Source organism: Sebastes fasciatus, chromosome 21 (assembly GCF_043250625.1).
Source record: "Sebastes fasciatus isolate fSebFas1 chromosome 21, fSebFas1.pri, whole genome shotgun sequence".
Classification (NCBI taxonomy): domain Eukaryota; kingdom Metazoa; phylum Chordata; class Actinopteri; order Perciformes; family Sebastidae; genus Sebastes; species Sebastes fasciatus.
In genome coordinates, this window is record NC_133815.1 from 21,111,512 (window position 1) to 21,138,868 (window position 27,357).

Here is a 27,357-nt window from a genome sequence, read left to right on the forward strand (position 1 = left end):
CAGTTTTCCTCAGCAGCCACTTGTTATTGTTAAGTGTTGTTGTTCCCAATCTTCCTCCCTGCATGTCAACACAGTCTTTCTCTCTCTATGAGATGTATCTTTGGTCACAGCTTACTGAGCTGTTAAATCTTTAATGTGACTGACAACTGCAACATTAGATGATGCCAATGGGGCATCACATGTAAGGCTGTCAATTAAGCTGTTGACAGAAACGCTCGGGGGAACGTTTGAGTGTATTTCTGTGCACTGCACAATTTTGTGATTCGTGGCAATTGTTGCAATCTGTTTGTGTGTGCGGCGATATAATCTTATACCAACATGTTTGAATATATGATTACAGTTCATCCCAAAATTAACATAAGGGTGTGTATATGGAGGTTTCACGATCTTTCTGCAGAGTCAATTTATAAGACATCAGCTGGTTTCAGATGTCATAATCCAGCCTATTTTGTCATTTTCCAACATCTTAAGTCATCAAAATGCTTTGGGAAAATCCCCAAAAGATTATCCACCAGAAAAGGCACTGTTCTGATCAGTATGTATGATCAGACTGTGACATTTCAGGGTGACATTTTTGTGACATTTTGTCCTAATGGGGCCACGGAGACGGCGAACATGGTGTGCATTCGGTATTTTCTTCAGTGTGTGTGTGTGTACGAGGTGCAGATGTTAGTTTCGCTATCATTAAAAGTCATGTTGAGTCTTTTCCAAATGCAAATTTTACAGTATGAATCCAAGTGCAGCAGTTAAATTATGTGTGTACGCGTGTGGGTTTGTGGTTTAGTGGTGTGGGCAGGAAGGCTGCGGTTGCCTTGACGACCCTGGCTGGCACACTCGCCAGTGGTTCCGCGTGTAACCGATGAATAATTCAGGATGGTCAGAGGCGGGCAGGCTTTCCCAGGAGGCCGGGATCGTGTTCCCACGAGTCACCTGTGCCCAGAGCGCCGGTCACTCCCAGCTGCTCCGTCCCGACTCTGTTACTGGACACATGGATCCACTTTTTACCATCACCCACATATGTTTTATCATACAATCAGAAAGATCAGTGCCGAGTTGCATGGCACACTCACTGGATGTTGTAATATAATATCTCTGCTTTGCTAAATACTTAGAAAAGAGGTAATTTAATTTAGAGACAAGGTGACATTTGTTAGTTGTGACATGATTCTTTTTCATTGTCTGTTTTTTACCCACTTTAAACCTTAAAAACGGATCTGCGTATCACACAAAAAAATATTTTTGGCTGGACCGCAGAGCCCTACAAGCGCTAAAGTCTGTCACTGAGTGACCGACTAAGTGATGAAGTTACACGATTGGTTGGCTGAGTGTTGGAGTTTCCTCATTGGCGGTCGCTCTTTCAAAATGAAACGGCGGGAACAGTCTTTTGTTTACGTATTCAGCGGGGGTTTGTCAGTGGTTCCAATCACCAGTACGACTACTCCTCTATCGGCCGATTTCCACCAGATCCGGTGACGGAGTGCATCTCAACCCTCCTCCTATGGAGAGCGGGAAAAGCAATCGCCCAGTGCATGATGTGAATGTTGCGGTGAGTTGGAAAGGGTCTGTATTTGCATCAAGTTGAAAAATCTCAACTTGATGCAAATGAGCCCGTCCAGCGTGACGCGTCCGGCTAACGAAACTTGGACCAAGCTGTTAAACTGGGCGATCTAAGGGAAACGAGATTCAGCAGTGGCATAGCCTATTTCTTACCTAAAATGTTTTCAGAAGTAGATTTTGGTGGATTGTTTAGACGGAATAACTGAAAGTTTACGAGCAGGCCGCCATCTCGTTTTCTGTTTGAAACGGCGAGCAAAAAAACAGGGACCAATCAGGTCAACGGCCAGTTGAGTGGAGCAGCTCGTCCCGTAGTGTCCTTGCCGGACCTGGTGGACATGTATTTAATATTATAGACATGACCGCTGACTATTTGTTTAACAATTTAGCCACAAATTCACAGACTGACCATACACTGTCCAGCCATATACTCGGTTCTGACTGAGTCTTGTTTCCTAATAATCCCCATAAATATCAGGGCTGCATTCCAAACTGTGATTTCTTCTTCAACTTTTTAATAACTGGTATGCCTGATATTTGTGGTATGAAAAAAAGGACTTGGGGCAAGGTCTTGTACTGCTTGATTTTCTGTCCTAGCAGGGAGCTAATTGTATTCACTCAGCATCCCTGGGTGTAAATCATTCACTGATTAGATGAGTAGACTGAAAACCGGGAGGGCTCTGAGGCGAGCACTGACAGGAGCTCGGCCGTAGCGGAGGAGAACTTATTGACACTTTGCAGCCCACAGGCAGTTTTAAGGCAGCGTTTCTTTCCTGCCAGCCCTTCGCCCGTGTCACTTGATGTTTGTGAAGTTGTACCAAGTGACATATGGCTCATAATTTGGCTACCACATCTGCTAAATTTATGTGAAACATTATCCCTGAGTCTGGAGTTACCACTCTTAGTTTTGACAAATTATCTTCTAAATTATGAAAGAATATATAGAGAGACAAGATCCAAAATAGCATGCACTTATATTGTGTGATTTTAAGATCATTATAGTATCATAACAAAACTAATCTGTTACCGTCAGAGATGTAATGTAACTAAGTACATTTACTCAATTTTACTCTACTTAAATACAATTTTAAGATACTTGTACTTCACTTGAGTATTTCCACATTCTGCTACTTTATACTTCTACTCCGCTACATCTCAGAGGGAAATATTGTACTTTTTACTCCACTACATTTATCTGACCGCTTTACAGATTTATATTTTGTATTAATAATCTGAATCAACTAATACATTCTTATATATTATTGTAGATTAAACTGCCCAGCTGTTAAGTATTTAAAATTTGCCACACCATAACCAGCTGCAATATTAATGTGATGTATACAGTAATGCATCAATAATTATAATCCATCATATTATATTATATTATATTATTGAATTGTAATATAATATATATTATATTACAATCCAATAACATATATTATATGATTGGATTATTGATGCATCTCTGTATACATCACATTAATATTTCAGCTGGTTATGGTGTGGCAAATTTTAAATTATATAATATATATTATTCTGACTTGGGCAATTCTGCCTTATTATAGCCTAATAAGTACTTTGAATTTTGGTACTATAGGTATATTTTGATTCTAATACTTTTGTACTTTTGCTCAAGAAAGATTTTGAATACGGGACTTGTAACAGAGTATTTTTACACTGTGGTATTACTACTTTTACTTAAGTAAAAGTTCTGAGTGCTTCTTCCACAGCTGGGCTCAAACAGCTAAACTATACACATGATGGGGTATCTAATGTTGCTGATGCATACTGTATGTGCATATACAGTATGTGTATATATATATAAACATGCAGGAACAGTGTGTGTACTCGAGGTGAGTAATACTGTTTAAATATTCGAGGTACAGTTTATGTCCATCTGTCCCATTCTGCCTATAAACCTCCTCTGAGTAGCTCAGGCTTGTAAACACACTCCACTCTCCGAGCAGTTCATTGACGGTCTGTGTCGCACCACAAGCATAATTCTGAGATTTTATAGAACAGTCTGAGCCTAATTACCTCCAGTATTGCAGTGTGTATCACACACACTCTGTGAAAACCCGTGAAATAGCGCGCAATTCGTGGTACTGTCACAGAAATTGAGGTATAAACTTAGATTTCAGTGAATTAAAAGGACATGCTGGGGTAAAGTTTTTTACGAGACCTAATTTATGGTAGCGCCACTGTCACTTTATCACACTGTATATGGCTTCCCATTACATTTTTAAAGTCATTTTAATGTCAAGTCTTAACTGCCACGTCCACGACTCACCATAAACAATTAATGCACATGTGATCTGCGGCACAAGTCTCATGCTGTCCCCGTAACCTGAGGGGGACCGAGCTCCTATCAGCTGCTTCGGTGACAAACATCAACAGCCGCCACACAGCGTCGGCGCGTTGCCATGCCGACCGGGCTTCCTGAGGCACGTCTCATCCATAATAGAGCAATTCCATCGCCTTGCAGGCTGGCCTTTTGATGGCACTCATCATCTAATTGGCCCGCCTTCTTCTCGTCAGGTAGCTGGGCCAAGCCGGCTGGCTGAGAGGTGGTCCGGGGACGCGAACGCTCCAGGTTCGCCTCGGTTCAGTGCTTGTGTGAGGCGTCTGGATGAGGACAAGGCCTCTGAGTCACTCCACCGCTCTGCCCCCTCTTTACTGATGCGTGGCGTCGGTGTGTTGGTAGCATAGGGAGTTTACCTGAGATGGCTTTGCTAAGTCTGATTGTGTTTTTTGTTCTCTCTGTTGGAGACTATTCTGTACCTGGAAGGTATGTGGCTGCATAAGAGCCTCAGAGAACCAGCATATTGCGTTTTCTATAGATACGGTTGTTTAAATGAACTCAAGTGTCCTTTTAGGGTCGCTATGAGGGCCAAGATTTGAAACCTCAAGCTGTTTTTTTTTTCATAGTGTGACAAAGGTGAAAATGAAATGCACTGTGTGAAGAAGTGAGTTCATGCCAGGCTCTTCTCCCATCAGCAGCACGGGAGAAATCTACTTCAAAGCGGAGTGAAATCAAGTGTGGCAAGAACCCAAAAATAGGCACTGAAGCATTTCACATTTTAGCCTTCATCAGGGCACGCTGGTGGACTCCTTATCTTTCCACTTCACGAGCGCCTTGATTTCTGGAGAAGTTTAACCTCCATTATAGCACGCCACTCTTTCCGGAAGACTCGCTATTTTTCTAACGGCATAATTATTCGATTACACACTAGAGACTTATTTTTGTTTTATGACGTGTTCACACTTGGCCGGGTTTGATTCGGTTGCATCATGATGTGGTTGAGAGTTGGGGCGAATGGATCAAAGAGGCACGCCAAAATGAGAACTGGTTCGTTAAACCTCAAACATTTTTATCTGATGTCAAGATAGCTACAAGTCAACTACATGTCATGTATATCCTTTGTTTCTAGCTGCCTTTGTTGTTCTCTTTAACGGATCAATCTTCCTGTCTAACTCTTGGCAGGAAAGTGAATAAACTGTCAAAGTTAACACGATAATAATGCGTAAATTAGTTTTAACGCCACTAATTTCTTTAATGCAACTTGTGATTCATAGGTTGTAGCAGGCTCAGTTTTAAAGCTAGTGCAGATTCTGGCATCATATGAAACTAGACAACCTAAGGAATCTATTGGTACCAACCATGACAAACTAGTTTGTCGTGAAGGAGGCTAAATAACAGTTCGAAGTTAAGCTACATTTTGGCGAGAAAAAACTGTCATGGCCATTTTCAAAGGGGTCCCTTGACTTCTGACCTCAAGATATGTGAATGAAAATGGGTTTTATGGGTACCCACGAGTCTCCCCTTTACAGACATGCCCACTTTATGATAATCACATGCAGTTTGGGGCAAGTCATAGTCAAGTCAGCACACTGACACACTGACAGCTGTTGTTGCCTGTTGGGCTGCAGTTTGTCATGTTATGATTTGAGCTTATTTTTTATGCTAAATGCAGTACCTGTGAGGGTTTCTGGACAATATTTGTCATTGCTTTGTGTTGTTAATTGATTTCTATTAATAAATATATACATACATTTGCATAAAGCAGCATATTTGCCCACTCCCATGTTGATAAGAGTATTAAATACTTGACAAATCTCCCTTTTAAGGTACATTTTGAACAGATACAAAATGTGATTAAATTAAATATTTGAATTGTCTGACAGCTCTAGCAGAAACTTATTTCCCAATTGGCTGAGTTGAGTGCTTCAACTCTAAATGGGCAACGTGGGCAGCACTAGATGAAGTATGGTTGCCGCTCCATATCATTATTATCACAACAACAAGTAGTCCATTGCAGCTCTGTTGAACAGCGCCGTCTATGCCTACAAGCTCCCTCGTTATCCATTTTGCGGAGAGAGGACGGGGGAGGAATTTCTGTCTTATTGAATAAGGAGGGCTGTCGAGCCGGAGCCTCCTGCTCTCAGGAATCCTTACATTGGCAGAACACCGGGAACCATAGATCATGAAGACAAAGAGTGAATCGATGAGAAAGAGAAGAGGGCAGCAGAGGGGGGAGGATAAAGAAAGAAAACAGACAGCGATAAGGACAGATAGGAGAGTGAAAGGTAGAAAAAAAGCAAAGAGCTCAGTCAGGATCTACTTTCTCTCTCTAGGATTATAAGAAGAAGATGGGTTTCACGCCTTAGCAGTCAGCTGTGTGCTGTACTGTAGGCAGTATTGTTCTTTTAGCTATCCCCCCGTACTTTCTACAAGACCCGTAATGTAATAATTCAAGCTCTGTCTATTTTTTTGAGTACTTCCAAAAGAAGTCATGAAATACTAATAACGTGAGTCGAGACATAATCCATAAACTTCGGCACGATGATGGAATCAAAGATCAAAGACTTGGATTCGATCTTTGAAAGTTTATGCAGTATTAATATATTTGAGCCTTGAACTTTTGCATATCTTTGAATCTTGACGGTGTTGCATTTTGATTCTGGAAGTGCAACTTTTGCAACTTTGGTGCCTGTTTGACCACGGAAGTTTGAGGCTTTCTGTGTGACTGATGGTACTGAGGAAAGAGACAAGCATTCATTATGGAGGTTATGAAAATCAAGTAACTGAAATATTGTGCTTTCCTTGCGTAACACATTTAGAATTGATTCACTAAGGTAATCACATATGCATTATAAATGTACGTACATTTATAGTGACGTGGGATGAATTACAAAAATAAATGTGGTTTACAGTTTTAAGAGTATTCTCCTATAGACAGAACCCTTAAGAAACAAGAAGGTTATTATGGTTTATAATATACAGTTATTTATTATCAGAACGGGTCTGGTCACTGAGGGTTGATTAAATATGTACAGTATATAGTATATACGACCCTTCTTGTTGGCCGTCTCACTGCTGTGCGCTAGGGATGGCAATGGGGATACAATAATTCAATCGTGCGGCTCTTCTAGACTTTCCAAATGTTATCGGACTGAATTGATCATGTACTGACAGTGAAACGAGTCGTTTTGCGGAGGATGTGACGCTCAAGACAATTTATCCACCGTTTTACAGCCGCAACATTAGCGACGAAGTACGCTACAGTGGAGCCTACTACGCATCGGCTGTTGGTCTAGTTTTTTTGCAGGTAGAGAAAAACAGATTCAAAAATAACTTTATCAAAAATAAATCTCAGAAATTTATCATCATTACTGCGGAAGATTTTATTGTGAAATTTTTGGAGATCGTTTTACCGCCCAGCCCTAATCTGAGCAGTGTTCCACAGATATAGAATATTTGACTGAACAAGAGCATTTGCTCAACGTTGGGTATACAGCAGCTTTCCGCACTAAAACTTATCCAAAGTTATGGAGGGACTGTGTCAAGTTTGAGAAAACAACCCTGATGATGTCATAGTGATGTCATCAGGGTTATCTCTGTTAGCAAACTGGATGTGTGAAGCTTGATAGACGTGGACACTTAACCAGGCAGGAGAGGTTTAACAAAAAATATGCCATTTGTTGTATTATGAGAAATGTAAGTGTTTTTGGAACTTGATCCATACTAGGGACTAAGATTAGGACTGCACGATTTAAAAAAAAAAAATCTAATAGCGACTATTTTGACTGATGTTGCAATTGCGATATTGGAGGGAATGATCATATTTACATCATTGTTCTCATTTTCATTGAAAAACATATTAAAATGATTATGGTGTGATTTTTGTGGGGATCTGTACCAAATAAAGATGTTTTCTTAAGTGTGTAGAGTATGAAGTCTAGGCCAGGACGTCTCTGCAGCACCACAATATTAAATCTAAAATGGTATTTTGACACACATTGCACCTCCTGTAGCTGTATTGTGATTTTGATTAATTGTGCAGCCCTAACTACAATCAAGTCCCCCAACTTTGTTGAAGTGCAAAACCAAAAAATTGGAGTACTCCTTTATGCATATGTACAATCAAGCTGCCCCAGGCCAGTATGTATGACATTTATCTGTAACTCTACACATCTCTGCTCTGTTCTGCTATGCTCCTTTATTGTGCTGTGTTGCTGTTTCCCTGCAGTGTTGTATAAAAGCAACCGGTATGACCGCCACACCCTCCGTGTCCTGCCAATGTCTCTCCATCTCATTCTCTGAACAACCCCCCCCTCACCCTCACCTCCCGCATGCAGACACACAAAAACGCCGTCCAATATCCTGTCAACGTGTGAGTGACAGACATATCTAACAGCAGCCTCGGCTTTCTCCCTCTCCGTCGCCCTCTTTTCTAATACGTCTCTGTATCTGATAATGGCTGCATTGTCTGAAAGCCCAAACACATCACACCGCCTCACTTAATACATACTGCCAAACACCTCGCCGTCTTGTTTTCGTTGCAGCTCCTCATTTACATAATAGTCATGTAGCTCGTACTGCAAATACATTTCATACACACTTTTTCTTATCTCCTGTGCAGGATTTCAAAACATCTGTACACACGGATGACATTTGTGTCTACACAGCGACGGTAAAGTCGTGAATGAAAATTCATTTTAATTTAATAGGCAGTTTCTATATGTATTCGCCCACACAGAAAAAGTGGTCCAACTCTTTCAAAAACCCGTCTGACGTACTGAAGCTTGTGTTGATTACTTCTCCACCAGTTGTACAGTATTCTAAGACTGCAGGGGGGAAAAACAACCTCATAGCGTTTTGGATTTTTGTTTGGCTAAATATGCAGTGCCACGTCTAAACTGTATGACTTTTCATCAATATCTTTTTTTTTTCTTCTCTTTGACCCAAAAAGCAGCTGGGAATTTCACCGGCGGGGGCAGCGGTTATAGGACAGAGCTAAACATGCATATTACAATGAAAAAGCCTCCAATGTCAGAGAGGAGACGTGAGGGAGGGACGGGGATGATTACAGGACAAGAAAAGGGAAAGTAGACATTATAGGAGGAAAAGGAACAAGCAGTAGAGAGTGACATGACAGAGAGAAGATGCATCGCAGAGAGCGAGAGAGAAAAAGTCAAGATCTCACAGTGTGTGTGACACCCGCTGCTTTAGCCCCTTTGAGACCCACGACTTTACTGTCTTTCAGAGGCTGTAATAGGTTCAGTTTTAGAGCTTGAGTGAAGGTATCATATGAAACTAGAAAACCTAAGGAATCCATTGGTACCAACCATGCCTTGTTAGCTTGTTCCTCAGAAAGGAGGCTAAATAATGCTCCAAAGTTAGGCTAAATTTTGGGCGAGGAAAAGCTGGCATGGCCATTTTCAAAGGGGTCCCTTGACCTATGACCTCAGGATATGTGACTGAAAATGGATTCTATGGATACCCACAAGATTCCCCTTTACAAAAATACCCATTTTATGATAATCACTTGCAATTTCGGGCAAAGACCATGCAGTTTTTGAATGCAGTATAAATGTGTTATTTTCGCCTTTTCTAAAATGATGTATTTGAATATTTCTGCATACTGGGGTCCAAAATAGTCATGGAATTGCATAAATTGGGTATCACTGTAAAGCTGAGACTCTTGTGGCCATTTAATTGCCAAAAAATGTCGAATGTTTTTGATACCAAATCACAGCATGGCTTGTTCTATGGTGTTCCTCAAGGTCTTGGTGTCTTAATGTGGTATTTTTGGAGGGATTATTGATAATTTTTATCGATTCTCGAGTGGTAAAAAATGGTTAAATTTAGCACCAAATCTGTATAACAAATGGTATCATCCCAAAAATTGCTGCAACAACTTATGAGACATAATAGAGCATGGGAATGACCATGCAGACAAAAATGGGTCTATTTGGGTCTCAGAGGGTCAAGGGATTTGAATGAATTCAGCTTTATTATGGGGCTATAAAGATGATTGTTAAGCATGCCTGTATTTTAGTATGAATATATAATATAAAAGTTGCTTGAGATATAATCAGATTTATCGTAAAACTGAAGATTTTGGAAGGATAGGAAGTTTCAGCTATGATTTGGAAAGTTAAAAAATCCGATTTGAAGGATTGAATGTAAGATTTGAATGTCTGAAATAGCTGCTCTGTACTCGTAATGTTTGCCGTGTTACAAAGATTTAATTTAAATTTGTGTGCGCACGCCTCTCCGAGATCCAACTCACTTCTTCTTCTTCTTGTTCAGAGATTAAACATGCCCTTTCAGCTTTGCACGCTTGTATCTATGATACTATTCTAACAGGGGAAAGAGCTGAAACTCCGGGAGAAAAAGCAGCTCAAAACAAACCAGAGTTGGCAGGGTGTAACTGAGGTTCAATCAATCGTTTGTGCCTTAAATCTCAGTTCATGCTTTCAAAACCTTGCTTTCAGTTTTATGATTTTTACCTCATAACATCGTGGCTCCACCAAACCAGACGCCATGCCACATTAAAGATGAACATACGAGTGTGTTTTGAAGCAAGATTTGTTGTGTGGCTCTAGTATTGTCATGGCTGAGCTCTCTGTCGACATCATCGGGCTTTAGCGTCAGTGTTCTTGTGACAGTGCAGCTTGTTTGTAAGTGTTTCGTGTTTCAAGTGTATCTCTGTCTTCGTCTAAGCTTTCACATACGTGTGTGCTGCATGTGACTGTCGGATTACGGAGCTGCAGTTTCAGTACCTGAGCAGCCAAATGGAAATCTCACCCATGCCCTTCTCTCCCCCAGAGGTGTATTCAGAGTGTAAGAACCTGACACACATCATAATGTTATCACCCACTCGCTGAGTGCGAGGGGAGGAGGGGGGAGAGAGAGCGTAGATGGAAAAAAGAGAGAAGGAGGGAAATCCATGAAATAGACCAGAGCACCCAGCAGAGAAAGATGAAAAATTAAAGAAAGTGCAGGAGTCAAAAGGTGGAAGAAATGTGAACCGTGACATAACATTTTGACATCTACCGCGCTGATGAGAGTCGGGCATGATAAGTCATCGCTGCAGAGTGTGCATGTGCCTACCTACAATCCTCAGGGGACGGGAAGTAGGGAGGCACAGTATCGGGGATTTGTCAGTGTGTCAATCAGATAAACTACAAAGATGAAGTCTGGCTTAGATACCGTAGGATCCTCTCTGCTGATCCCTTTTAATGGAAACATGAAAGACTTTTGATTTATGTATTAGTGCGTCTTGGGTTCTTTCTGTAATATCTGTTGTAGTAGAAGATTCAACATGCTGCTGTATTGGTTCGTTTATGACTAATCATCATCATTAATCACCTCAGGTTCCTGGGGGGAAGAATGTTATGTAAGGGATAATGTACAGCAAGCAGGTCGAGCACTGGAGGGGTATATTTCACAACAACGACCCACTAGCTGTACATTATCCCACTTACAGTATGACACAGCTACTTACTTAATGCTGAAGTAGGTGAGATTGGAGCAAAAAAAAGTTATTTTTATAAAACGGTCACTATATCATGACAGTAGTACATGAAACAGTTAACCTGAAAAAAAATCATGTGCCTCTGTGTCCTCCGGTGCTCCTAACGGCATCTGCAAGATTTCACAGACCGGAGGAAAACAAGCAGTAAGAGCTGATCTGAGGTCTGCTGTCCAGCTGCTGTCTATGAGAGCCGGCTGTTAATCACTCGCAAACTCCGACCAAACGGTCAAACTAGGCAGCGCTGATCAAATATGAATCAATATAATGTTACGTTAATGCCTATTTCTCGCCTCAAATGTTTTCAGAGTCATCTTGTAGTGCACGGGTTAGCTGTAAAATGAGAAAGTTTGTGTCGCGGTAGCCATTGTGAATTCTCCTGAAGGAACGCCAAACTACCGGTCACATGTGACTGGAGCACAGCCAATAGGAACGCTCTCTTTCTGAAATGACCTGTGATTGGTGATTTTTTTAAACCTGTAAACAGAGCCATGAGGAGGTGCAGAAGTCTAGTTTTCTCTCAGAACACTTGAATTACAATATGATGAAAGGTTATTATGGAATTTTTGCCCAATTATGCCAAAAATATACTGCCTATTGCCACTTTAAAAAATCAATAATTTGACACAAAAATGGTCCACCGGAGTCCGACATAAGAACTGCGTCCATAGCAACGGTCTGCTATAAAGAAATAACAGACCGTAGAACGCCGTGATTGACAACAAAGCCGTGTTGCAGATTGCAACCAACTGAGTATCCCTCCGCTCGCTCCTCCCTTTCCAAGACTGCGGTAGCGTGAGCCACCGAGTGCAAAACCGTGGTAACGCCGTTCGCCTCGCTCAGAGTCCGTCCGAACCATAATAACATTACTTTAGGAGCAGCAGCAGTCAGACGGCAGCTGGCGCTACCACGGTTTCATAATTAATTCACTACTTGAAATGTCTCTATATATTTAGCAATGCATGCTTGCCTATATATACATGTTGAGCTGACCTGCTGTGGGTACACTGACTAAAAGACTCTAGGTCACAGTAGCACTAGAATTAATTTACTGAAAGTTGAACACTGCCTGTCATTTCCTCCATGATTAATACCGCTTTGTACTCCGTTCCAGGAACCTTTTTAATGAATTCACAGTAACATGTCAGTTCTTTTCTAGGATATCATAGGAAACCATAGGACCTACAAAGTGAGGTGTCTTACATTTTGTCTTATCCAGATCTATAAAGAGGCGTTACAGTAAAGCCACTGAATTTCCTGAGACTTTTCAAGTGTTATAGCGCAATTAAATGAACAGCGAACCCGGCCAAGAAACAGTCCGGCCCATAACCTCCCGTAAAACCACGACTTGCTGTTTTTACAGTTCGGATTTTGTCCAGATTAAACAAACGAGATATAACGTGAATTTATGAGCTTTAGAATTGCTGTTTGGCAGATATTTTTTATATATATATTAGCTTTGAGCAGAGCCAGGTTTTTTCCCCCTTGCTTCCAGTCTTTATGCTACGCTAAGCTAACCGTCAACAGATAAGAGTGTGAAACGGTGTCAAAGGTTGTCAAACTTCTCATCGAACTCTTGGTAAGAAAGGGATTTTTTCCCCCCAAAAATGTCGGAAGTATTCCTAAACTAACTACCAATAGTAATCCCCACATTATACTGTATATTCATATTAAGATTAAAAGTGTGGCTCTGTCTACTTCTTGAAAATGCCCACTAAAGCTATAGAGTCCAAGCATGTAGTTGATGCGTGTTTCAATAAAACACCGTAGTCCATGTTCTTCATTTCAACCATTTACTGAAAATCTACTGAAAGTACAAAAAAAATGGTAACAAAATATCAAAAACATAAGCAGTGAACAAGCAAGAATAGGTATATTAAGCACGGTCAAAGACTAGTGTGTTCTTCAGGCTCCATAGCTTCAACTTTTACGAGCACCTGCAGCACAATTTAGCTTTTACCCAATCAGAAGACGGTGCTGGCTGTAGTCAAAATCGGTCCTGATTGAGCACACTGCAATGAAACTATAGAGCTAGATATATTAAGCAAATAAAACAAAACAGAAATCATCCACAGTTATTTCTCTATTGTACAAATGGCTCTAACAAAGGTATTTGTTTTCAACAAGGATTGCAATACTGGAGTAAACAATATGTGAAATGATATGCCGTTTCTCAGCACTGAGCTACTAAAATTCCCTGCTACATTTACATCTATGATCTTCTTAGTACAAGTATTCAGCCATTTGCCACTGATTGTACATAATCTACACAGTGTTCAGGGAGGTGCCTGGGCATTCCTCTAGTATACGTAGACACTGCCAGTTAGCTGAGCAACATTCTCAATATAACTTTTGGGCAACCGCAACCAAGAATCACAAAGATTTCCATCGTTTTACTGTAACAGGCGTCTTTTTTTTCTCCCAGTTAGTAGCGCTTCATGAATATCTACAAACAGCCCGTCCAATGAGTTTCTAAAGAGCTCATTGTTGCTTCCTGGAGCCCGACGCTGAGGCTCGCTCACTGCAACAGAAGCAGTAGTAGATTCACATTTGTACCATTGTCGAGTAACGGTTGTGCCTTTTATTGCATTCTCCTCGCCCGCTCTCACACCATGCTAGTGAGTTTCATTCTCAGTATATATGCAATCCTGAGCAGCAGGCCCTCCGGAACGACTGACTACATTGTGTACGAGAATAGCGCTCGGGTTTCACAGCACAGTGTTGCTGAGTGAAGAATAAAAAGCCCGACAGCTTCACTGCGTCTTTGAGATTTCTGTTTTTGTGTCGTTTCTCTACACTTCAAACAATACCATTTATTTTTTTTTATTGGTTGAATTTTCTTTTTTTATTGGGTGGTTGGCTTTGTGCTGCTAAATGCATCAAATCTGTTTACCATTTTTTACAATGAAGACAGAGAATACAGAGAGAGGCTGGGACAGTCCAAATCCCTAAAGCCTCTTCTGTGGGAAGCCCGGCCGATCCCCCATCTTCTCCCTGGTCCAAAGATCTGAGCTGTGATTCCCTCTGGCAGGATTTTATAGAGACACTGAAAGCTCTATTACGGCAAAGCCTACCCCTGACAAGCCAAATGACATGATAACAGATGACATTTTGCACTATAAACTCCTATAGAGATTTCTCTCTTTCTACTCGTGCCCTTTTCCTTACCACAATGTCTTGAGAAAGTGCCTTTAAATCTGTTATTTGCTGATCTTTCTCTTACATTTGTGTCTCTAGCTCTTATGTTAAATTGTATCTTGATGACATTTAAATGGTGTTCTAGGTCAAATAGTACAGGGAATAATATTTTTTTTTTTGCATAGACATTAGCCTCTCACCTGGAAGCCCTTTACTGTAATGTCTCACCCTTCCCTCTCTGCATGTTTTTTGTCCACAGGCATGGCTCCAGAGGTATGGCTACCTCCCTCCTGCAGACCCCAGAATGTCGGTGCTGCGTTCTGCTCGAGTCATGCAGTCCGCTATCGCTGCCATGCAGCGCCGCTACGGCCTCAATGTCACAGGGTCTCTGGACACCAGCACTGTAGGGTGAGTCACACTTTAAATACCTTTTAAATAGGCCGCAATATAGGACTTTTGAATTCTGAGCTTGCTTCATAATGAGTTTCTTCAAAAGATAAGAAAACATTGGTGGGAGTTATAGAAAAGTGAAGGGCAAGTTCTTCAATGAATCCATCTAAATGCACATGTAGCCCATTTTAGGAGTTACATGCAAGTACAAAGAAACAGCAATGTTTAAAGGGCAACTATTATGTTCATTTTCAGGTGCATACTTATATTTTGGGTTTCTAATAGAACATGTTTACGTCCTTTAATGTTCAAAAAAAGGCTTTACTGTTCTCGTATCAGCTGTGCTGCAGCACCTCTTTTCACCCTCCGTCTGAAACGCTCCGTTTGAGCTCTTACTCCAACCCCCGAAAGGCCCAGTCCGCTCTGATTGGTCAGCTGGCCCACTCCGTTCTGATTGGTCAATCAAACCAAACTCTTCGGACTCCGCTCCAACTCCACTCTAATTAGCTTTGTCTGAAGGCGTGCCAAACTAGCCGCTAGGCAGGTATTATGCAAATGTGTTACTTGGTGACATCACCACGTTACGGATGAAAAGACGGGACTTCAAGCGAGGTGTTTCAGGCAGTTCAGGAGCAGTGTTAACTCTCTTTGGTGTGGACTTTGTAACTTTGCAGACCTTTTACATGCACAAAAAACAATATATAAAACACTAAAGGAAAGGGAAAAAGCACAATAGGTCCTCTATAATTTACTAGTGTAAATGTTCATTTCTTGTATTAGCTTCTCACTACTACTTTGGAAATTTAGTCTATAGTGTGATTAAATTATTGAAATACCAGAAAAATTCAAAAAACAGACGTCCCTCTCAGATATTAATATATCGGTGTTATTTGTGCCTGATTTTCAGTACAAGCTGAAATTTGAATTTGCCCAGACATAAATAGATATTCCCCAACAGGAATGAACAACAGCCAGGAGGAAGAACATGCAGTAAACTAACAAGTAGTGCTAACAAGATTGTTGAGACTCACAAAGACATCTTCCAAAAAGGGGGGGAACAAATGGCAGACGAGTCTCTCATTCATCCCCTGATTTGCATTCTGGAGGCAACCAGAGTCATTTTGCCAGACACTAAGTTACGCTAACATGGATTAAGTGGGGCGTTTTAATTTGATCAAAGGGGGCCTTTTACTGAGAGTACACCTCTGTTGTCAGATCAAAGGCTGCAAAATGCCAAAGTATTAATACTCAGTGGAAGAGAGAGGGAAGAAAGGGGACAGCGTCTGGTTGCTCCTCGTACGATCGGTCCAACCGGCTGACGAGGATGACGTGGGGTTTAGAGGAAGAACTCACTTTTTTGTAGCGCCAATGACAAGAAGAGTCTTTCTGATGTAGTCTGTTGTGCATACACATAGAGGATAAACCCACCTTACATAAGAGGTATTATCAAATTATACTCTACATTAAGAATCAAAGTGATATTAGTTATTTGAGGATATTATAAATAAACCACATTGGATAATATACAGTATATATGTGTGTGTTTTTAAACCCACTGTAGCGCAGATTATACCCACTGTTAACCCCTCGGGCCTTAACCAGACATCCTTTTACCTGCATATCACTAATAGCAGTGTTCACTGACATTTGTCCCCGCCGACACTGAAATGCCATCCGTGCCACAAATAGCAATGAGCTCAAATTGGCCGCTGAACTGTAACGCGGCGATGTGGCGGCCAGCGGTGTGAACGCAGACTAACAGCTGTCCAACCGCTGGGCTGAAACAGGGAGTGAAATGTGATAAGCTAACAGTACGCCTGTGTTTCTCTCTCCTCCTCTGCTTCTCTTTGTCGATGTAGCGATAGCACGATAAGGTGAGGCGTCTTTTGTGTGTCATACGTGAGTGAATGTGTGCTTTTGTACAGTATGAGAAATTGCATGTGCTGTGTTAAGAAATTTGTGTAGTGTATTCATTCATTATCATGTATGTGTTTTGTATGTATCTCATGCCAACACTTTGTCATGTTACATTTGCTTATACATACAAATGCTTTGAGGGCTTTATATGAATCATTGCACATTCATCTACCTCTGTTCATAAATATAAAGAGCCACATTGGATCAGAATCGGTTGCTAGTCAGCATGTCGTTTTTTTATGAAAAATATGCCCCCATAGCAGAATGACCAGAATATCTCGAGTGTTGATTGATGGCTCTCCTCTCGGCTCTCCCTGCAGGTGGATGAAGAAGCCCAGATGTGGGGTTCCTGACCAGGTAGGAGGTGCGTCCAAATTCAGCGTCAGGAAACGGCGGTACGCCCTCACAGGACAGAAGTGGCAACACAAACATATCACATACAGGTGGGTGCTTTTAAATTGATTATTTATAGTATGCCGGTCAAGTTCGTTAAGCTTAATATGGAGTCGGCGTTATTACAGCATTTTATAATAATCCAATTTCACCTCCAATCCCCGTAACCGCAACCCCGGCATGCACAGAGAATCCCACACACACTGACTCTACCCATCAACGGGGCTTTTGTCAAGTTGTGGAGACATCCGGTCAACAAGATTAACCCAGTATCTGCCCACAGCCCCCAAAGAAATAACTTCATCTGCACACACAGGGACAGGGCTCCAGGACTTAACCAGTGTCATTGACCTTTTCATTAAGAGACACATTCCTTTGAGAGAGAGACCAAAAAAGAAACAGCCAGCCATCTTTTTTTATCCTCCGTATCTGCCTTTAATCTGACTACGGCAGTCTATTTGAAAGGGTCACATCTTTTGTGCTTAAACTTTTACCCATTCCCTCTCGTGGAGCAACGGAGCCTTTACTGAACACAACGTTTGTACTTACATAAAGAACAGAAAGCTACAAAACCAAAGATCAAACCACTTCAACATTGCTTTAAACCTACAACCGTTACACACAAGAGCGCAGACCGCGTCCTCCGAAGCTCGGACTGCACAAGAACCGGCTTTATCCTCTTAACATGATGCAAAAATGGGAAAATAGTGTACATGCAGGATCCATATATGCACCAGTGATTTTCCAATTTCATAATTCACAAGCACATTTTCTGGCGTTCAGCTGCATGAGTAATAATGTATAGGATTATATAATATATTCCCTGTTGATGTAGAGAGGTCAGTAGCCCACATTCTGTAATATTTTATACATGCTATACTTGCCCCACAGCTCCATGTTTCATTGGATAATCCTTAAGAAGTGGGCTTGTTTTTTATTTTTTTGCTCTGTCCTGAGGATAAATGGATAAGCAGTATTACATGCTGAATATAATCTAGTACATCGGCAACCTACAGCTGAAGTAGGACTGTACATCACACTGATGGCAGAGCTGCCCAGATTCATGCCTGTGCATTTATTCTTTTAAAAAAAATTACACCGGGATTGGTTTTTGGAGTTCGTTTCACGAGTGCTCGGTTCATCTGCGACGGCACAGATTTGAAAAGGAGAAAATGAGCCGGCTTGATGAAGAGTGGAGGAGTAGATAGGTGGAAGTGAGGAGGAGGAGGGAGGAGGAGGAGGGAGGAGGGAGGAGGGAGGGTGGTGTTGGAGGAGAAGCAGCTGCAGAGAGAAAGAGATGAGCTGAGAGGAGAGGAGGAAACCCCAGTGGAAAGCAGAGGGTGCTCTCTGACAGATTAGGGTTATGTAATAGGATGGGAGCATTTTGAGTGTGTATGTGTGTGTGTGTGTGTGTGTGTGTTGTACATGGATGTGTGCCTGGCCCCCAGTCAGTAGTCAGATGTGCCTGCAGCTGCTCCTTTTAACTCAGATTGGTGCAATGGAGGTAGTTAGAGAACGTAGCGCATTTATATCATCTAAAGACATCATAACTCGTCATGGTTCAATGTGTCGTATTTCCATATTGATTAACATTTTTGTTTTGTTTTGTCCATCGGTTATCATAATGTTGTACTAACCAAGTGAATTTGCTGTAGATCTGTGAATGGTGACATCGCTACAATAGAGAAACATGAGCAGTCAGACAGGTCACTAAATCCAAACACCGCCTTGAGTCGCTCAGTTGCTGCACAGTTGCATGAAGTTAGGGCTGCAAAGTTAGCACTTGTTTAGTTAACTGGTTATAAAAGTGTTTGTTAATTTGTTGTGGTAGATGATAACACAACAAATAAGGTGGAACTATGTTCCATAATTAAAAGTCTTATTTCTTTATTTTTTGTAATTCAGTAGTATTGTACTTTAAATTGAAGTTGGAAGTTGAAGAACGATTGAACACAATGCTTCCATATATGTAATGTGTGTCACATTTTCATAATCAAATCCTCCCGGTGGCTAGGTTCAGGCTGTTCTCATACAACGTTTTTTAGCTATACCTACAAATTTTTTTTTATATATCCCACAAAATCAATACATACCGGTATGTAATCCATATAATTGTGAACCAGGACGTACAAAGAGTAACAAACGCTGCGTAAGGATGAGGTCGGAGTGGATGGGTGGGTCAAAAAACACCAGATTTTCGCCTAGGAGACTTGTGTTCATACCCCGCGTGAAACCAGAAGTCGACGTTGATTTATTCGTCACGTAACTTCCGTACTTAAGTTATGCCACTTCCGGTGTTAATTTAACCAAAACCACGATCTTTTCCTAAACCTAACCAAGTAGTTTTGTTGCCTAAACCTAACTAAGTTGTTTCCTGTGAAGACAGAAGTTTATTAAGAAAAGACTGCAGTGGAAATTGACACGTGACATTCAGAGGAAAACACAATAAATTAATAATAACTGTTTTTAAGATATCATACGATCCGTTGTATGAGGACACGTTGCCAGGTCGGATTAGGTGCAACTGTCAAACTGCAGTGTTGTGGGTTTGAATCCAGTTTGAGGTCTTTGACTGAAGTCACTCGTTCTTCCCTGAAAACCTTCTTCATCCTTCAAACGATAAGCCAAAAATAATTATTAAAAAAAAAAAAAAAACTCTGGCATTAGGGAAGTATAACAAAGGCATGGCCGCCTCAGGTGGGTGCTAGTTTCCATGTAGCCACATACAGTACTTGCTGTGGGGAGGCACTAATTAGCTTTGGCATCCCTACAGTTCTCCCTGCATGCAGGTACTATTATAGCATCCGGAATCATTATCACCTCACTACATGGAGTTTAATATTTTATACGGCCTCGGAGCAGGTTGGGGATTCTTTCATTTGTCGTTTTGCAGCTTCTCCCTGCACATGTTTCTCTCTCTTGCCCTGAAAATAGGACACACACACACACACACACACACAGTGAGACGGGTAATAGAATCAAATAAAACCATCTTTGTATTCCTCAAGAGGCCACAGTTGCTGTTAAGGCCTTTTCGTTGTAACCCCAGACAAAGCGAGACAAGGACGTTCATAGAGAACCCTTGAGGTGCTACGGTACAACACTTTTTTTTTTTTTTTTCATTTTTAATCTCAAAGAAAACATTTGTGCCTCCGCAGACTCTCTCTGGGTCAGCTGATATTGATTTGAAAGCTGAATTGTCTTGTTCTTTGCGAATCTCTTTCTGCTCTACATGAGCACTTCAAAAGACAAAAGGGCCATTTTGTGTTGCCTCCAAGTTCAGACAGAGACTGTTTGCTTACTCAACAGCCAGCCATCGCACTAACACCACTTCAGTTGGCTTTCAAGATGGTTTCTGTAATTCAAGAGCGCTGGCAAATAGACGGGAGCATTTATTACTCACACTTGTCTCAGGGCAGTTGAGGACACACAAATTTCCAAGCTATTATTCATTCATAGTTTATATCACTTACGACAAATCTGATTACGATCAGCAACAAGCCATCAAAACAGGGTTATTGTTGCTTTCAGATTTTGGCCCTTTTAGCGTATTTCAGGTCATTGTTTTGATTTAACGGCCCAGAAATTGACTGTTTTGGTTCACTCTCATCAAAATGGCCAGCACCAAATGGCACACAGACAAAGCTAGCAACTAGTTGGTGAACATAGTTTAACATTTAGCAGTTTAGGAGTCAGATACGTCCCTTAAGAGTTGGTGGAGACCAAAACTAGAGCTAAAAGAGGAGCGACTAGTGAAGGGCTGGGCGATAATTCAATATGATCATTTGTCGTCTTTCTATGGAATCATATCGTGATGAAATCATATATCGAGAAATCATGATATACACTTTTTTCATCTAAATATATAATAACAAGAACATACTAACTCAAATTTCTCAAAAAATCTGATGTGCAATATTTTGGAGGAATATCATTTGACGATTGCGTACTCAATTCAATGCGATTAATAAACGGTGTATATATGGAAATATTACTTTTTCTCTATAATTTCACATAACTGTTTATGTTAATTTTGCACTAGAGTTCTTAATTAAATGAGAAAATACTCAGGACTTTTTATTTGTAAAAACTAGGGATGCACTAATCCGACTTTTTCAGTCCCCATACCGATGGCGGTTCCCTGGGCTTTGGATATCACCTGATATCGAATAGTACTGATCCGATACCAGTGTTTAATTAATAAGCTGTATGCCTCACTGTGTCGAAGTGACTGGGATCATTCTTTTATGTGTAAGGCAACATCAGGCTTGACTTAAACTTTTAAAACAAAATGTGACAAATAAATAGATAGATAGATATAAATTTACTGAATTGTAATTTATTGTTAAAATAATAAATCATACAACAGCAACTTGGTAAAAAAATCTTCAAAATTATCAGGAATTACAATTCAGTGTAAACCTTTTTAATGCAGCAACAAATTGGTCAAAACTTAAACGGGAATTCAAATTCCAGTCAATAATGTATATAGTATATAATCATAGAATTGTATTGAATAGATCGGCTCCATTGTCAGAGATACCCGATCCAGCTATTTGAGTCAGTATCGGTTTACATGGGATGCACCGATACAGATACTGGATCGGATATCAGTGCATCCCTAGTAAAGACTCTGTGAGAAACTATTAACTTAAAACAAATGTGCAGATAAACGTATAGGTCACTATTAATCATGTGAGAACATCAGCTGACCCAAACAAAGACCAGTTGGATTCAGTCCTCCAGGTTCCCTCTGCAGATCTACCTGCCACACTATTGACTATTAAAACTGCTTACTCCATCATTTCTGCCACCAAAAGCTCTGCTTATTTTCTTAACAAGTACATTTCTGATGGCTTGTTTTTGTAGACTTGTCTTTTAGAATTACATAAATTCCATTTCTTTGTGTGCGTCTGTCAAAACAGAAAATCATCAGCTGAAAGTGAAAGTTTTGCTGAAACTTGTGAGAGCGTATTCAAAGCAAACACGTCTTCGCTAAAGTGGTAGTCGGCTGTCAGCGAGGCCGTCCTGAAAGAGCAGACATAGAAATAGAAGCAGTTTGTGGTGTTGGTTTAAGCAATTTGAACATTTTAAATGAAATTGCAGGCTATTCTGTGGCACACTATTTATATTTCATAACCAGCCTTTATGCTTCCCCTTTTCACTGAGTTTGATTCAATAATTAATCCGAGCTTACATACAATATTAATATGCAGTATATAAATGTGCCTGGCAGCGGTCGACGGTACCCGCCGTGCAGAAGGAGCCGAGCAAAAGACGTTCTGATAATATTTATTCCTATTATGGGAAATGACAGGCAAACACAGACGCTGTGAAGAAGGGAACAAAGGAGAGGAGGTGACGGGGAGTACGCCGAGGAAAATGGGATCCTTGAAACTACTTGAAACACCTGAGTAAGAGGAAAGAGAAAAGAAAAAGGAATCAGCACTTTATTGACACACTTATCAACCGAACATCAGCCAACCGAACTTCCACCTAACTCCGACCCAGAGTGTTGTGTGTTTACAAGCGTCTAAGTTGGACGATGTAAACTATACCTATATCTGTTTATCCCGAGAGACAAACCACATTTTAATAGAGCGTGACAGAGAGATTTTCGGAGCGAATAAAAGTGGAGTGGGGTCTTCCTGATTGCTCCAAACCAGACTGGGGTTCTCGGCAGGCAGTGGGCTGTTGATAATCCTTAATTAGAAAATAAATTCCAGTGGCGGGGAATCGTCCCGTCCTCTCCACACCTGCAGTAACTCAAAGCCGGCGGGGGAGGACTCAGCTGTTTTCTCTCGCAAATCGCTCCATTTGGCTCTCTGTTGGCGAACACGATGAGCGTGAAATGGCAGCATGCAGGGGGAACGATGATAGTGATTTTTTTCTCTTTTTTTGGCATAGTGTGATGTAGATCGACATGCAGCAGTGTGCTCTTTTTACAGCCCTTGTGTTGGTAACACTTCTACTAAAGTGTACTGTTTTCTATCCCACCATATCTCATGCTTCAGAGGTGTATTTACTCTGCCCGATTAGATTCTAATCTTTAATTTTTCCTCTGAGTGGACATCCAGCAGAATAAGCCAACTCTTCGGTGTGTTTGTTTTACCAAACACACTGAGAACCCAAGAGTCTTATCAGAGCAATTTACAATAGATTTGCTCATCCTGACAGTTGAAGGAGAAATCCCGATTTCGAGGCTTACCGCGGCACGATGATAAGAGAAAATTATCTGGCTGTGTGAAATGTTTACAGAGACTTCTAGTGTTTTTTTTTTTTTTTTATCAGTCTAACTTTTTCCCTCCTCGTGTCTCTGCAGCATAAAGAACGTGACGCCCAAAGTGGGCGCAGAGGAGACCCATGACGCCATCCGGCGAGCCTTCGACGTCTGGCAGAACGTGACGCCGCTGCGCTTCGAGGCCGTGCCCTACAGCGAGCTGGAGAGGACCAAGAAGGACGTGGACATCACCATCATCTTCGCCTCAGGTTTCCATGGCGACAGCTCGCCCTTTGACGGCGAGGGCGGCTTCCTGGCCCACGCCTACTTTCCAGGGCCGGGAATAGGAGGCGACACGCACTTTGACTCGGATGAACCGTGGACGCTGGGCAACCCAAACCATGACGGTAAGCAGTGATTAGTGTTCTTGGGAAACTTAATGATGGCGAGATGGTGTTAAACATCAGCTAAAGCCAAGTTCACACTACACGACTTTCAAAGTCGTCAGATCACAGTACTGTTCGCACCACACAACTTGCTGTCTTGTAATCAGAAGTTTTGAAGTCGTTGTGGCTACATGACTGACCGGCGTCAGGGGGTCACACACTACAAGATCTTTCACTGGGAGGAACTGTCGTTTTGCCACAAAAACACACGCGAGAAATACAGTAAATGACGTGGTATCATACGCAAGACATATTGCTGATGTTGTTGGCACATGTGTTTACAAAATAGCTACTGGTTTCCTCACTCTTTTTTTTAACTATCAATTCCTCTAGGTTCAACAACAAATTTGCTCCGTGTTGCAAATGCATTACAGGAAGTACAGTAACTCCCTATTGTTACAGGCGACCCCTCCTCTCCCAGGTTTTCCCTCAACCCGTGTCTTGCGCTCTCGTTGGCTGTAGGTCGTGGCTGGAGTCCGTCGACAGGTCCAGATATTTAGCATGCTAGATATCTGGAATGTATCTGCGAGGCATTGGCGAGCCTCTTGGTTTGCATCTTTGAGGAGCTCACACATGACGCTCGAGCTCCGATGTTTGAGCGGCGAGCCAATGCTGATTTGCCTCTGATCTGGGAGCTTTTGTCGGGGGGAGCTCCAAAAAACTGTCAGGGAGCGGAAAATCAAGGCTGAAGTCGTGTAGTGTGAACTAGGCATTACTCACATGGAATGGATTAACACATGAACGTAGAATGTGTTGACATTTTGAGTCGTCACTCCCCATAAAGAAACAGAGCTCAGCATAGCAGGAGTGGAGAGTGACGATAATAACTTACCCCCTGAGGGGAACGCAGTCTCAGAGCCTACAGCTGGATGCTGAAGTGGAGCTGGGGGCTTTTGAAATGCTGTATAAACAGCAGCAGCAACAAGTGACAGCGTAGCTTTCAGGTGAGCGGTGTGGCAGCAAAAGAATGAGTAGAGCCCCGGCTGCTTATGTACACCTCCATCTACTCTCGCTGAACCACTGACGCTCTGCGAGCAGGTCTGATGCATTGAAGTGTCATGCCTGCTGGATATTGGTTTTGCTGGTTAGATTTCCGCTTTTATCCGGTGTGATTTAAATTGAGGCTTGCTCAGTCCTCTCTCTCTCTCTTTTGAAAACATCTGAGCTCGCTGAGCAGATATCTTCCCCCTGGTGAACTATACTAATCACAGCACCTCTCTCTTCACTGCGACCTCGAGCTTGTGCCCTAGCGGAGTACTTGCTCCTCGGAGCTTTACAGCTTGTCAGGCTGGTGTGTAAGCCTTTAGCGGGGTCCGCAAGTCATTCTGTTGTGTGGGTTGCATGTTGAGCAGCTACGTTGCTGCTCAGCATTGTGGTGCGGTCCAACAGGTCTCTACTGGTGTGTGTGTGTGTGGAAGAAAGTCGACTAAGCTTACTCCCAGGATGACCTCTGACCCCTCGGCAGCCTTCAGTGGGATGATGAAAGGACTTTGTAAGAGAGTAGACGGAGAAATAGATGGAGGAAAGACAGAAAAAACTGTAAAGTAGACATAAAGTCAAATAGAGCAAATCCAAGCAGTGAAAGTTGAATGGATTCTTGGTTAATATTCTTGTCGCAGCAGGACAACATGTTTCCAAATTTGTGTTCACAACTGTGTTTTCAGCTCTCATCTTTGAACTCCTCATTAAATCTAAAGGGGCAAGCGTGCCCCGTGGTCCACCGAGACGACTCAAGAGGAGTCATCGCCGTTAAACCGAGTCACGAGTCAAAACAATGACGGAGACGACCGACGCGAGAGAGACAAGAAATGAGGACACGAACGAGAGGAAACAGACGAGTTAGTAGCAGGAAGCGAGCTGAGATGAGAGAGAGAGTGAAAAGAGAGGATGAGAGAGAATGGCGGAGCATCTCTAGACAAATATTGGAGGTTCAAGAGCTCACAAGAGAGACAGACGGAGAGGGAAAGACCGAGGAAGCAGCGTAGCGAGCAGTAAAGAAAACATTTGAAGAGGAGAGGGGAGAGAGGAGAGCAGAGGAGATGAGTGGGAGCTGTTGAGCACTACGCGTCGGAAATAGAAGTGAGGGAACTTGCTGTCGAAGACTGAATTTTAAGCAGGAGCGGAGGGGCTTTTGTAGGCTCAGATAATATGTCGTAAACGGCTATATTTAAGGCTTTTGAGGATGCGTAGCTTGATCGAACTGACAAGAATCACTCCCGCAGGTTGAGCAACACAATGGAAGTGATGACCTCGAGTAAACTATTGACGCTGCTGCTGTTTCATCGCCCGCATGATATGCTCATCATGTTAAACATATTTAAACACACATATATATACCCAGTCTGAGATGGGCTAACACACACACACAGGGTTGTCGTCCCTGCTGTCGCGCCTTGGAGGAAGGAGAAGCAGCTGTCATTGAAGGCAGTGATTCACCCCCTTCAACAACACTCACATACTCTCTCTCTCTCTACCCCTCAGTGCAATATTAATACAGCCTTAGTGCGGCCCACACTTCTGTGAAAGAATCCCATAATGCATGCAGTTCTGTTACGCACTCACAGCTGGCTTTTTTTTTGCCAAATATGAACACGCGCCGGCTGAATCCTGACTGCTCGCCGTGGCGGGACTCGAGGTGCTCTTTTTCCTGCATGAGTGTTACACTGAGATGAAAATCTGAAGGCTCATGTAGCTTGAAGCTGCCCATAGACAGTGTTTTTTGCTCGAGGTATATCTTCAAATTTCACAAATCCTATACCAAAAAATATTCAAAATATCAGGTAGTGGTATTGTTTTTTTGTCTTGCCGCATTAGCACAACTTCCTCGGGCGGGGCTACTACGAGTTTAACATCGTAACATGATCGTGTGTGCAACCAGTGTAGCATTTATCAGCTTAATATGGCGTGTAGGGATGATCATTTTGAAAGAAATTGCTAACCGATAACCGACCCTCGTTTACAGATTATTAACCGACAAGATTAGTTTGTCGCATGCAGCGGCGCGCCAGCTGCAGTGTGTGAGCACAACAGACAACTGAGTCCCATCAGCCACGGTGCTGCGTGTAGTGTCGCAGACATGCAGCCACTTTCCCAGTAAAAGTTTTGAAGTTTTCAAACGAGCTATAGACGGGAGCCGACTTCCTGTATCTTGCAACTACGGCTTCGCCTCTTAAGGTGGACTCTTAAGGTGGACCAGCTTTTCTCCTTAAAGAGACAAGCCGCTCCTGAGTTTTTCTCAGCTTTTTAATTCATTATTAACATTTCTTTTAACCGATAGCGTTAATCGGTTAAAATGCTTAATGACGGTTAAAGGTTAAACGGTTAATTATTAACGTCCCTAATGTCGTGACATAATTGTGGAATGATATCGATCCTCTGCAGTATCTCTGAGTCGGCACAATGCTTTCTTTTCTTTTTGTGAACACGTTTAAACTCTGAAATGCCTTTATAGCTCTTTGGCATTGAGAAGAGGTGTGTG

The 27,357-nt window shown here is 41.9% G+C and overlaps 1 protein-coding gene and 1 long non-coding RNA gene across 5 annotated transcripts in view; one reads left to right on the plus strand and one right to left on the minus strand.

Moving 5' to 3' along the window:
• The window catches only part of LOC141759893 (uncharacterized), a 488,172-nt gene that overhangs the window by 218,482 nt on the left and 242,333 nt on the right, over nt 1–27,357 (minus strand). The gene's annotated exons all lie outside the window — the stretch shown is intronic.
• Nucleotides 1–27,357, plus strand: part of mmp16a (matrix metallopeptidase 16a (membrane-inserted)) — a 168,758-nt gene that overhangs the window by 91,840 nt on the left and 49,561 nt on the right. For 3 of the 4 annotated variants that reach the window (XM_074622366.1, XM_074622365.1, XM_074622363.1), the window contains 4 exons: nt 14,773–14,921; nt 16,763–16,777; nt 17,141–17,263; nt 23,536–23,840. In XM_074622366.1, the coding sequence (XP_074478467.1) occupies nt 14,818–14,921; nt 16,763–16,777; nt 17,141–17,263; nt 23,536–23,840 (547 nt within the window). In that variant the 5' untranslated portion in view covers nt 14,773–14,817. The remainder of the gene's footprint in view (nt 1–14,772; nt 14,922–16,762; nt 16,778–17,140; nt 17,264–23,535; nt 23,841–27,357) is intronic. The other variant, XM_074622364.1, reaches the window with a different exon arrangement.